Source organism: Ostrinia nubilalis, chromosome 5 (assembly GCF_963855985.1).
Source record: "Ostrinia nubilalis chromosome 5, ilOstNubi1.1, whole genome shotgun sequence".
NCBI classification, from domain to species: Eukaryota; Metazoa; Arthropoda; class Insecta; order Lepidoptera; family Crambidae; genus Ostrinia; species Ostrinia nubilalis.
In genome coordinates this window covers 4822806-4837051 of record NC_087092.1, presented here as the reverse complement: position 1 = coordinate 4837051, position 14246 = coordinate 4822806, and the positions used below count along the sequence as shown (strand labels likewise).

General features: G+C 35.2%; 1 protein-coding gene across 1 annotated transcript; it reads right to left on the bottom strand.

Moving 5' to 3' along the window:
* Window positions 1-10131: 10131 nt before the first annotated feature.
* On the bottom strand, window positions 10132-10862 carry LOC135072220 (uncharacterized). The gene is made up of 2 exons (XM_063966167.1): window positions 10752-10862; window positions 10132-10453 (listed from the first exon to the last, which is right to left on the bottom strand). Exons 1-2 carry the CDS (start codon window positions 10797-10799, stop codon window positions 10196-10198), a joined length of 306 nt encoding a protein of 101 aa, XP_063822237.1. The 5' UTR covers window positions 10800-10862; the 3' UTR covers window positions 10132-10195.
* Window positions 10863-14246: the final 3384 nt, after the last annotated feature.

The following is a 14246-nucleotide window of genomic DNA, read 5'->3' as shown; positions in this document are numbered from 1 at the left end:
CAAAATTACAAATCTAGAGCCATTTTCAGTTTCGTTGTTAACGAAGCGTTGAATGACGCGCCCGGAGAGGCTTAGTTCAAACGATCATTGCAAACGTTGTGATAGGGATAGAGACATGCGATTTTTGGTTTTACGAAGGTAATACGATAGAAAATAGTACAAAGTAGTAAAAACCACTGGTTATAGGGGCATTTTTTGGAGAAATTTATCAAATAACCAAAAAAACACGAATTTAAAAGCAGATTTTTTTCAAAAAGTATCATTTTTTATTATTTGTTGGCCTTTTTTGTGTATTTTATGTATTTTTTTAGTATTGCCTGTTATTTAGCATTATTACTGTTTTTATTTTATGAGGATATACCGCTTAGTTTAAAAGTTATTACGTTTTCTTTACAATAAGTAATTGGAAGAAAAAAAATTCTATAAAAAATTAAAAAAAAATCTCAAAAATTTTTTGCCCTCTTTTTTGTCGATAAAAATAGGTCTAGTTTCATCTATTTTCATATGTACACTTTAACGTGACTCACACTGTATATCTAAGTATATTGCAAAACAATGAAGTGTGTGCTGAAACCCTGAACTTTATTTTATTTTTAAAATCGTGAAAACCTACGAATCCATTCTTCATAAATCTATAGTTTAACAGATATTATACGAAATGTTTTTCCTAATATGTTGTGAAAGAAATAAATAAATAAATAATTATTATTATTATTCTTCATAAAGGTCTACAATGTAGAGTATGAATTTTATTATTCTACAATTTTGCCCAAGTTAATATACTCAACATCAAATAAACCGCACCTTCCGCGACGCGAACTTTAACGATTTTCTTCTGACAAAATCATGGTACCCCAATAATATTGGTGTTATTTGAAAGCCCAATAAATATCCTTAAAGAAAAACACATTTAATTTCTTAAGGCGATTAGAGTCCTCAATGACCTTGGGCATTTGACCTTCACGCCGCGAGCAACACCCGCGTACCCCGCACCAAAAACTCCGATTTGACACCGATCAAAAATACACGGGCATAGGTAGATACAGAATAGAAGCTCTTTCTTCATACATTACTGCCTATTATTTTAAACTTAAATTGATGAACCTTGATGTCGGTGTCATTTAACTCAGGCGTAAAGGTATTTAATAAAAATAACAAAATCCATGAACATTTTGTACGGGATAAAATTTTATTTTATTTTTCGTAAATTTTCTAATGCTTTTGTCGGTTCAGTCGTTCTCGAAATTTGAACAAACCCGACTTTATTACAAGCTTTTATTTAGCTTGCAATTTATGATATATGTAGGTAATTACATAAATGTTTGTTCGGGTGGAATCTTGCAAGCTGAATTAGTTAGACCAACTTCCTGACGACAACTAGGCTAGATGACAAAATTTCAATTATTTGTCCGCCAGATAGATAATTAGAAAATATTAGACTCATATTTTTTATTTTCTTTCATAATTAAATAATAACAGTGCTACATCGAGTTGAAATGGCGCGATACGCCACGCTTGAGCACAGAATAAGGAATAGTCTTGAGTAGAATTTTTACTCAAATGTGACGTCACGCGACATTTCAACTCAATATAATACTGTAATTATTCGATTATGGAAAAAATTAAAAAATATGAGTCTAATATTTTCTAATTAATATCTGTCTGACGGACTAAATAGAATTTCGATTTCATTACCCAGTCATCATCCCTATTGGAACGCATTAGTACCTAGTATTGTCTATGGCCTAAAAAAGCAAATGTTTCTGCTTTTGTCTATTGTCATTCTCTCTGTGTCACTTATGAAGAATAAACTGAAAATGTATTTGTCTTTTTATTAGAAATCCTTCATCAATTGATTGAGTTAAAATTTCGGATATACATGTAATTCGGGTGACAATGCAATATTGTGATGACATGGAGCTGATCTGATGGTAGAGCTGGAATGCCAGTGGCCCCATAGCAACTCCGGGATTAAACGATTCCATCGAGTTTAGGCTCGTTTGATTTGTATTTATTTATTATTATATCTAAATAATTTCATTACAATTTTCTAAAAATGCACAAAAACTTAAAAATCTTGAAAACGGTGATATTTTTACTGGGGTCTAAATTGGAGTTTTTTTTTGGTAAGTTCACCGACGGACTAATTCAAACTCTTGCTACTTTCTTGCTTTATCCACGAAACATCCCTATTCTTCGAAATTATTACGATCTACAAACGGAAAATCTCTGCTACTACGCCGCAGTAAATTCCTCATCATAAATAAAAAGATTTTTTTTAAAACAAGCTCTTGTATGCTAATAATTTTGGTTTCATGACATGCTCCTAAAATTCATCACCTTATAAGAGGATTTCAGTTTTTATCTGCGAAACTTTTTAATAATATAGGTACGTTTCATGGTTTGGTAATTTAGGGAAGTTTATTTGCACTTAACATGAAAAATATGGTATCAATGTACTGAGTACCTATGCACCTTCAGTGGCAACAACAAGGTCTACTGAGTACCTATAGTCTACTAAAGGCATGAAATAGATTAATTTCACTAAAAATTAAAACCAACTCCAAAACGAATCACCAAAAGGTAGGCTGCCACCGACTCCGAAAATGGCTAATTTTGTAATCAGTATCCAAATTTTTTAATAAGCTCTATAGAACAAACTAATACCACGTTATCTTAATGCAAACGGATCACCTGTTGGTAAATGATTACCGTCGCCCATAGACACCCGCAGACCCAGGGGCGTTACAGGTGTTATTTTTAATTGTGGTCAGTGGTATTTTCGCGAAGAAACATATTGAAAATCTAATTCTAATAAGTATAAAAAATATAAATTGTTTTCTTCACGTAAATCGATTTAGTTACAGATTCTGACTAGCTCCTAATTTGGATACTGATTGCAAAGGCCTAGTAAATAAATAACGTAATAATTTTTCTACTTCTATTTATCTAGTGCAGTTGTTTTGGAGTCAATTATAGTTTTTTTACACTAATAGATTCTATTTAGGTAGAAAATAGCGTCTGAGCGCGTCATAATTCAATTGTATCGTCTGACTGCACGTACTCTATGAACAATTCTGACATAAAATCTATTGTCGAACAAAAGCTGGGTTGCACCATCTTACTTCAACTTTGACAAGCGTCAAAAGTCTGTCTAACTCCATACAAAAAACACTGGTTATCGCCAAAGCTACGGTCAAAGTTAGGTCACGTCAGGTGGTGCAACTCAGCCAAAGAAAAAATTCATTTTGATCGCTAATGTCAGTTTGCAGCGAGTGACACAACCTCCCCGTCTGAAGGCCAGCGGCCGACTGCCGCCCGCACCCCGCGAAGGCCCCCTCAACAGCAAAACGTTCGGAATTTATCAAAAGTAAAATTTATGAATGAAAGTAATGTTCGATTGAAAAACGCAACGTGTCATTTAAAGATTAAAGAATTCCCAATCTATTCGTGCAAAAATCTTTTAAATTAACATAGCCGTTTTGGAGGAGTAGGGAATTTAAGTAAAAAATCGATGTCCCGTATTTATTTTTTTAATCCAAAACAAAGAGACTTAGCGAAAATTCAAACGTCACAAATGTAGTCCTTGAATTGTTGTATAACATATATTTTTTTCAACTATTTCTGTCCAGCAGTAAAAGAGGAGTAGGCTTTACAAAATGCCCATTTGGCGCGGATTGAGGACTCTAATCGCCTTAATAAATGATTAACATATACCATAAATGTGACTTGAAAAAATACCTCACTTTGGGCCCACCTATGGGATCAATTAGACCAATTTTTATGGTTATAAAACCAAATAATGATTTCACGTGTCCTCTTTAACAGATGGATAGCAATTAAACCCAACTTAACAGTTTTATAGCCATAAAAGTTGGCTCTAGCGTAACTACCTATTTTTTGAAGAAGTGACTCTGGATCCTTCTAAAGACACATTTTTGGGGTAAAAACCTTTCCTTTAATGAAATGAAGGTTAGAACTAGGCTTTTTAATGGTACCAATATTGGTGGGAAGAGGGGATGCATACGTTTGAAAATGCTTGTCGCGGGAGGTGCGATTTATTTGACGTCGAGTGTATTATGTATTGCTAGTATTATTCATAGATATCAAGATCGAGCACCTTAATCGTTTAAACTTGGCACAAAATCTCCGATAGAGGACGTTGTCAGGGTCCTGAACCGCGGTGTTGATTGGTAAAAAAACTAAAGTGCCTAGTGTCAACTTTGACGATCATTTTCATTTAAATAAAACACCAGATACTTCGTTAAATAGGACGTTTAATTCTTCCTAACATTGCACACTACATTTAAATGAGTTTTACTACTAATTGACACAATATATTGAAAGACAACATACTTAAACAACATTTATGAAAAGTGTGGTTGAAAAATATAAAATTGCTATACAATCACAACACCACGCCAAAACTCTACTTATCAAATAGGTTAGTGTAAGTACTCGTAATAACAATACGCAGTGATAGTTAATGAAACATTATTTTAGAATTCACTTTAGATAGATAGGTGTAATAAAATATCTCTAAAAAGTTTTCAATCAATGACGATCTAATTTTGACTTGCTTAATAATATTTCTATAACCAGCACAAAAGTTGCAACAAATATACCGAAACTGAGGACAATGAAATGAACTCTTAAGTCATGTAATCGAAATACTTTATACGCCTTTGAATTCTTATATAACAATGATCGACCATGAGCGCTCAGAGTGTTCAGGTGTCTTTGCAAAAGGCCATTTTCAAAGAAACGTTGTGCGTTGGCTGCCAGTGTGTCTCTCAGTGGAAATCCCCGGGCCATATAGGCCACAATCATATGGTCCCCTGGAAGATCCAATACGTCTATCTTGCGGTTTCCCTCCTTATCAAAGAACTTATACTTATCGATGACATACATTGCCTTTCTTTCTATAGTATACAAATCAACATTTGTCGCAACTAAATCTATCGCTCTACCCGGCAGAAGACAATCGGAAAATTCATTTTCGGGTAAACTCAGATTGTAGCTGTACTTGTAGATATTCCTCAGATTCTCACTAATACAAGGTTTGAAGGGAAGATAACTTAAATTTTCCCTGCTCACGTGCACAGTGTGTTTTTTGCGCGTAGTCATCGAACTGTACAAATTTGTGCTATAAAAGCTGCTGACAAAAAAGGTCAACCAAATCCAACACACTAAAACAAGTCTTAATCTCTTCTTAGCTAGCAAAATCGCACTGCTGTTTCCCATAAAGAAAAATCCATACAGTTGAAAAAAGATCTGAAAATAGTTATGCGCTTTTCGCATTGATAAATCTAAAGTGAACACGCATAAGATTGTAATAGCAGCATAGCTTATGAAAATAAGTATCCAAGTTTCACTGTCGAACTCTTTATAGAACTTGTTCCAGTCATCGTTCGTCTGTACCGAAGTGAATAAACAGTATGTGGCATAATTTGCACTCCAAATATAATCAAACTTATCAGCTCGGTTTTTCATTAAGCGAACAGCTCCTGCTACAGTGTCAGCTTTTCCAGTATCAATATAGTGCAACAACCCTGTTGCAGTTCCATTGTCAAGCACCACACCACTAGATTGCTCATTACTGTTGATATAGTCGAGATAGAACCCTTCTTTCGCTGCCATGTTTTCAAAAAAATATTGCTCTATACCCAGTTTATGTCTCTCATCAACCGTGTAATTGCTCGATCTAAAAATAACATTGGGAACTTCTTCCAACAATGCCACAGTTACGGTACAGTTCCTGAGTCCATTGATGAACTTGTTTGGAAAACAGTTTCGAGCATCAGCAAAGTTTTCGCAGTTTCCGAGAAGTCTTACGTCACCGATTGTTTTCCCGCAACTCCGACCATCAAAGGGAAAATATGTATAGATCGAAGTAACTTCTGAGCTCACTAATACGACGACATTGTAAGTTTTGTATTTCAAAAACGTTTCAAAAACGTCATTGATTTCGGCGTCTTTGATTTTTTCAACGTATACAATAAATTTTGCTCTAGGGTTCCAATATTCTTTTCTTGATAAATGCGCCATAAATTTTCGAAGTTCAGATAGCTCCTGAAATACAAGCATGTACTGATTCGTCCCATACAGGAATTCGACGTTTACTTGGGATAAAATAACATTGAAGCACGTTTTATTACGAGTATTAATATTATTAATAAGGTAACTGATATCACTAGTATAATTAGAAACAATATTCACTAAAGTTTTACAGGGAAAATATTTGGAAACTATTTTCATGATGCATTTTTGAGGGTGGACATTAATCAAGTTACTTTCGAATAACAACGTGTTTGTCACAGCAGAACACAAATTCACAGTTAAACCTAAAGTAAAACAGAAGAAAATAATGTCTTTAAATACCGACTTTCTCAGCAACATTATTACAAATGAAATATAAGCCCAAAGCCCTATTGATCGCTGAGGCAGTTCATACTATTATAGTTTTCTTTGATAAATTGACCATCAAATTAGTAGGCACTTTAAGTACCTACTTATTTAGCTGTACATCTTTTCATTGTCATTGTCATGTCATTGAGTGGGTGTTTAAAGTAGTCTAAGGGATAAAAATATATTTGGTATAATCATCTAATAATTTGGTAAACACTTCGTTGATAATATACTTGGTACCTACGTAGATAAGTTGTAAACCTAGTTAGTTACTAAAACGTTTATTTATTTAAACTTTAATGCCAAAATAAAGGACATCATCCACGTTTCATATATTTTTGGTCCAAAATCAAAAGTGCCGGCCAACAAAAAAAAGTGCTGTATTCTGACAGAATACGTCTGCCTTAGCATTTGTTACTATGGCACCAAAGCCGTAGCTCCACTGTGCGTCGAGTATTTGAGATCTAAAATTCATCGACGATTCATACATTTTTTGTTCAAAATCAAAAATGTCGGCCAATAAAATAAAAAGTGCTGTATTCTGACAGAATACGTCCGCCTTAGCATTTGTTACTATGACACCAAAGCTGTAGCACCACTGTGCGTCGTAGTATTTGAGATCAAAGTCAGTCGTTTCATATACTTTTAGAACTCAAATACTACGATGCACAGTGGTGCTACAGCTCAGGTGCCATAGTAATAAATGCTAAGGCGGACGTATTCTATCAGAATATAGCACTTTTATTTTTTGGCCGGCACTTTTGATTTTGGACCAAAATGGATGATGTCCTTTGTACATAAGGCGAACTTAATGCACTAAAGCATTCTCGACCAGTTTACCTTTGGGTTGAGCATAAAAGAAATTTGTTTGACGGTACTTCTAGTGCGTTCTTCTAGTAAACGTTACGCGAGTTATTCATCTGTTTCCTATAATAAATAATTTCGGCTACAAAAGCAATCGTTGATAGAATCGAGCCCACAAAAAGTACCGCAAAGTGTACTATGAAATCATCTAGAACGAATGGTGTCGCTAATCTTTTTTTGCGGTGGTCCACTACTCCTCTTAGAGGATTCAAAATTCTGAGGTAATTTTCAACCAAGCCTGTCTCATACATGCGCTGCGCGTAACTTTGTAGCTTATCCCTTACAGGAAATCCTTTAGTCACATAAAAACCAAGAACGATGTCGCTGAAAAAATCCCAAATATCCAATTTACGGTTACCTTCTTTATCAATAAAATCTTTTTGTCTTTCTACATAAGATTCTTTAAGTTGAACTGTGTACAGATCATAAGCATTAGCGACTGTGTCAAATGCTCCGTCAATTGTACGACACGCAGGTATATCCAAGCTCTCGGGGAGCTTTTCATTGTAAGCGAAAATGAAAAATGTAGAGATCACAGTGCTGATGCATGGTTGGTAGGGTATTGAAGCAAGTTGTTCAGGTTCTATATGTCGCTTGCGCTGCACATGTCCAGTAATTAAACCGTACATATCAGAATTGTAGAAACTGCTGATGAAAAATGTGAACCAGATCCAAAAAGCTGTTACTGATCTCAACCTTCGAGTTTTCGAATACGGTTCAGCACCATTTCCTAGGTAGAAAAATCCCCATAATTTGACGATTAGGTATGTGTGACTGTAAGGTATTTTCGGATGCATATTCAGCAGCATTATACATGCCACTACGATAATCACGTAGAATAACAAAATCAGCAGCCAAGTTTTAGTATCAAACTCTGTATATACTGTTTTCCATATTTCTTTACCTAAGGCAGAAGTGAATAATTTGAAAGTAGCTACTTTGAAACCACATACGTAATCGAAGAGGTCTGCTCTATTCTTGATGATGACGGTCGACCCCACGGCAATATCAGCAACATTGTTGTACAGTTCACCCAGCAAACCTGTGACATTACCGTGTGGTAAGACAATGCCATAGTTGATTTGCGTGTTTACTATAACTATTTTATACTGTATAGTGTAGTTTGTAAATTCAGCGAAAGTGTCTATAATAAACTGCTCTACCATCGGTAATTTGTCGTGATGCGCATATGTAAAACTACTATTGTATTTATATTTAAGTGCTCTGAATTTACAATTTTTTAAACCTTCGGTGATATTTTTTGGGAAATAGCCACGGGCATTATTTTCTGAACAGCTTCCGAGGTTTTCTATCTCTTCAATGTACTCCCCGCAGTTACCATCATGGAAAGGCCGGTATGTGTGTACGTTTGCTTCCATATTTTTATAGTTTATAAAAACAACTTCGTAGATTTTCATTGTTAAAAATTGCTCAAACAATAATTGGATTTCAGTGTCGCAAACATTTTTCGTAGAAATAAGAAATTGTGCTCGAGGATTCCAGGACATTTCATTTTTTAATTGGATCAAGCCTTCAGTGAGTTCCGTGAAGTCTTCAGTTATGATAACGTAGATCGCATTCCTGATGAACCAATTTCTGCTGTCGAAGGATCTGACGTTCATAGTATAACAGGTTCCCTGACTTATACTCTCAATTAAATCATTTATATCACTCTTTGAAGACGCAAATGTTATAAATGCGTCGCATGGAAAGTCTTGCTTGATTACATTTGATACACATTTTTCCAATACGTGATTTTCACTCAAGCCTGTAAAAAGACTGGTGTTTAATTCTTGACTTTTTATGAATGATGCCGAAGTTAAAATGAAAATAAAGCAAGTTTCCAATCTTCGGAGCCAGTTCGTCTTGGTTGACATCGTTATAAGGACTGAGTTCACTTTGGCTTTGGGTAATTAGTGTTAGAAGATAATTATGAACATTGATGCCTCCAAATTTCTTCTTTGACGCAATAATTAACAAAAAGTACAATAATTATGCGATATTTTGAGTTTGATTTATTACTGAATAACAAGTCCCACGACTTGTTATTCAGATCTGAGTTGATAACGTAATTAGAGCCTTGTTGAAATTATCCGGTACTTTTTACCAATCAGTAGGTATGATTTAGTTGCTTTTGTTTCTCTACAATTTTGAAGACAATTTAAGTATGTTTTTTTAGAAGAAAATTAGTCACACGATAATTTAGTTACGTGATTAAAGAAACCAACCATGTAATAATTTTTCCGCTATTTTTACCAAATGGCTACTTACTAGTTTTATTGTGGATGTAGAGCAGATTTCTCTAGCAAAGATTTGTAGTGTTTAACAGCAGAGATCCTCTTTGCAAGCTCATTCAATATGCAGCTTCGTATAAAGCCAGGCTGGGTACTAACGTTAAACGAAACGTTGCCACATTGTGAGGATACAATCATACAACACGCGGGAGCGGGTACGTAAAAATACACTGGAGTTTCCCCATTAATTTTTAACTACAGTAAAGTATTTTTAAAGTCGCGTTTTGTGTGAAATACTGCTGGTCATTACCAGCAGTAATCTACTCATTAGTAGACCATTATAATTTACCAAGAAGTCGTAGTACAAGACCCTCATGATGATACACAAGAGCAATGACGGATACCAAAAATCATCATCACTACATTAGTATAAAACAAAGTCGCTTTCCGCTGTCAACAGTCTGTCCCTATGTAAGTATGCTTAGATCTTTATTTAAAAGTACCAACGGATTTTGATGCAGTTTTTTTAAATAGATAAGAGTGATTCTAGGGGAAGGTGTATAGGTATACTCAGCACCCGTGCAAAGCCGAGGCGGGTTGCTAGTTAATAAATAAAGCAAAATAATTGACGATCAATCGAAACGTTTATTCATAATATCACAAGTCGGCCAGTATCAGATAATTTAAGCTTAGACGGCAACAATAGGAGCGGCTGGGGCGGCAACGTACGGAGCGGCGACGTAAGAAGCGGCGGGCGCAACATACGAGGCTGGTGCGGCAACGTACGCAGCGGGTGCGGCAACGTACGCCGCTAGACCGTTGTGGAAGCGGTGGTAGTATTGCGAGCTGGACGCCGTGACGACTGGAGCGGGGGCTGCGACTAAAGGTGCGCTCACCACCAGGGGTTTGGCGGCGGAGACGACGATGAGGGCAGCGAGGAGGGCGATCTGGAATTTTAAAAATGGTTTAAAACAACCACTTATTTCTAGTAAGTAAACAAAATGTAGAGATAGGTAAATTATAAAAGTTATTTGTTTCGGTCTTTGGGATTTTTTGACCCAATATTCAGAACTGCAATGTGTTACACAAAAATTTTCACAAGCAACTGAATAGAATGTAGAGATGAAAAAATCAGTAAAATATTTTTTTAGCTCCTTGTGACTTTATTAGAAACATTATTGAGAATAAATGAATTTGTTTGCAAATAAAAATAATTGTGAAAATTGTTCGGTAAAAAACACTTACGATTTTGAACATTTTGCTGGTTTGTCTCGAATCAAGCACAGGACTCATGCTGTCCACTGATGCGTCTGGACGTTATATAGCTGCAATCGAGAGTGTGTCGCAACTCCGTCCAAAGACAGCGTCTCTGACATTGGCGCTACGTGATGTGAATCCTGCGCATGCGTTAGGGATAAATTAGAGTGCATTTCGATTCCGAGGAAATTGAAGGTTGAGTGGAATTTGTTCAGTCCGATCACAGTTTGTGCTATATTTCGAGCACGTGCTTGGCAGTAGGTTGGATTTGAATGTAATCCTTGTTGAAATGAGTGCACCTAATTCAGTAATTGGATCATTGTATAATAATTCGTTTATGAGTAGAGATTACGTCACTGGTTCTCTATGAGTAATTGCTGAATTATAAGTAGGTAAAAGACTTTCCTTTTTGGGATAATAGAGTTGTGTAATGAATGTTTTGGTATTACTAATGCAGTCCACACATGATTCTCGCCGACATGAGTAGTCGACTTTTGACATGTGGTCAATAGTCAACATGATTAAATTGAAATAAAGCCGCCGACACCAAGTCGCCGAGCTGTCGGCGGGCTTGGAGTGGGAGTAGAGTCTTTTAGAGTATACTAATAGTATTTTAATGTATGAAGGATAAAATGAAAAACTTCTGAAGTTGAAAGAAAAATATTCTAGAAAATAGGATAAAGATTTTCCGCGTCCGCCAGTGTTTGCATTAAGCTCTTATCTCTACAGACTGTTTACAGGATATTTTAGATTAGCAACGTCGGCTTATCTTTTAATGGTTATGATTGAAAAGTTGGAATGGCTAGAAGCTTTTAGCTAGTCTGAAACTTTCCTCAGCAGTGCTGAGTCAGCACGTTTTGAATTAATATGTGCTGTGCTTGGGTGCTGTGTTAGCTGATGTCTATTATTTTCGTTATTTTGTACAATGATAGCTTTTTCATATAGCCAAAAGTAGCAATAAGAAATAAAAAACAAATAATAAAAGTAGTAAGACACGGGTCTTAACGCGACGTTTATTAATGAGTTACATTATGTACTCACGGCTTGACGTTTTACTATTTTAATTGAAATGGAACGCGAAAGTTTAAAATCTTATAAATAACAAAAGTACTTAATACATGACAGTTAAACAAAAAAATATAATGAAGCTTTTCCGGTCTGAAATAATTGTATTGCTTCAACTACCCATTATTTCTAAACAACTTAGTTTTATCACAATATTTTTCATTATCATAGGTCGTTATAATAATAATATGATTAAAATTAAAGTCTACAAGGTTGAAATTGCGGTCGAAAACTTATAGAGCTTTCCCACAGTCCAAAGTAGACGAGTCCAAAACAAAAAGTCAAAATACCTAAGCATATGGGCGTCCCCATCTTTTAGTGCACATTCCGTTACAGTGGCGACGTGGCGACGAATCGGGAGCTGAGGCTGACCCAAAGGAAGGGAAGAATTAATTGGGTTCAGTTTGACAAGGAGAAAAGAACAGCAAAACTATGGTGACGTTAATGAGAATATACGGGTTCCAGTTATTTAGTTATTTTCCCGAAGGACTCGGGGGACTTGGAAAGGTCAGTTATTAAAGTCTGCAGACTTCTTTTGATAGTTCAGAAGGGCTTCGTCTACTTAATTAATTTGAAGATTAGAAAATGTTTTATGTAAACGAACTGAGTAAATGTAAATAGAAGTAACGTAATCTTAGGTTGATTAAAATCAGTTTAAAATAGATTTTAGCTAGTTGATTAAAATTTGTTGAAAATAGATCTTAGATTTAAAGGATGTTGGGTGCTTGTGTTCCAAAGTGGGATAATTATTAGTAATTTGAGGTAATTTGCGATGGCAAATTAACTTTACTTCTCTATTTTTAATTAATAGCATTTTAATCACCTTACCATGGCTGTAATTAGTACCTACGAGTATCAAGTGGTATCGATAATAATGGACTAATTTATAATTTAACTTAGCATATTCTTGTCCTTTTAGTTCGCCGATTGCATACCTCCTCGTGGCTTTACCCCAATGAGTGCTAAAGCCTTGTTCATTTTTTTGTTTTATACATATATCTTTAGCCGTGTTTATATTTTTTCTTTTTATATATCTTTATTATCCCGTGGCTTCGCTCGCTATGTTGCGGTTGGCCGGTATTTTAATTGGCGGGTGGACCAAAGCTCTAAACTTTTGAGTATTCTATGAATTTCTGCTTGGTGGATAGCCACAGTAAAAGTCACATAAAATAAGAGTGTAATAGAGAACGAAGTGAGATCTGACAATTTTTCTTCAGTGTTATTTTTTTACGTTCAAAAATTCGTCGTTCCTTCGTATTGTGGACGCAAAATAAGTTACGTTATCGTATGGTTGATTTGTACCGATTTACATGTCAAAGAAATAATGGAAGCAAATCTATCGGGTACTTTGGATTGTATTTGTATCGTTTGAAACATTTCCAAAGCAATTGGAGGGAGATACGACGCCTGACGGAATAAATTTGTGTGTCTCGGTGAGTTTGCTATGAGAAAGCGTATAGTGTGACGTTATGACGCCTGATGAGACATGTAGGCAAAATCTACGAGTATAGCAAGGTGTCTCTATAAAAAATAACAAGCATAGGACTTATATTGCCCGCGACTTTAGTGATTTAGTATTAAAACCACAAAGGCCAGCTAGTACTTTACTGTATTAACGTACCTTACAAACTACCAAATTCCCTTATGCCCATTTTCACCATTAATCCCTAATTTTTAAGTGACCCCTATGTCAACAAAATTCCTGTTATTTGTTACTATAGGGGTCATTTAAAAATTAGGGATTGATGGTGAAAACGGGCATTAGTTTCTTTTTGAATTTGTACTCTACAAGGAAAAACTTTAGAATTATAACAGTAACAGAGAAAGATTAACAAAATAACATTTGATCATAAAGATTAAAACGTTTAAATTACTGCAGTCGCCCTTAAAAAAGAAATACATTGCGAACAAAGTGCCGCTATTCCTGAAGGAACGTATTATTCCAGGGCAAGTTAAGTTGCATCTAATCCGCGCCGTCCCTAGTGTTCGATTCATTCCCGTCTCTTCAGATCCAGGAGATTACCTCCGAACACTTATTACTACCAGAATGTTGGAATTTGTAACCTTATCCAGATTTAAGTTTTGTAGGAACATAAAAGCTCTCTCTCTATTTTAATACAAGAGTAGGTAATACGAGTCCATCCATACGTCTATAGGTAGGTATGTATTTATCGTTTTGAATCTATTAGAATCAAAAGCATGTCATCATAGAAGACAATAATTATGTTGTTTGGAAACTAAAATGAAAATTTTGTAGAATTTCAAAAATAATTAAGTATATCAAGCAATCAATATTGAATAATTATTTTAAAGAAAGTTTCTCAAGGACTATAAAGTATTTTTAATAACATAAGTAAGAAAGTATAATGTGCTAACTATGCTATGAAACTCTATAAAAGCTTATTAGTCACAATTTAT

Bases quoted from the DNA above. Each gene is read 5' to 3' on its own strand.
- LOC135072220 (XM_063966167.1), bottom strand. From the start codon at position 10,799: ATGAGTCCTGTGCTTGATTCGAGACAAACCAGCAAAATGTTCAAAATC. The intron at 10,454-10,751 runs GTAAGTGTTTTT...TTAAAATTCCAG, and splicing joins CCAGCAAAATGTTCAAAATC to ATCGCCCTCCTCGCTGCCCT.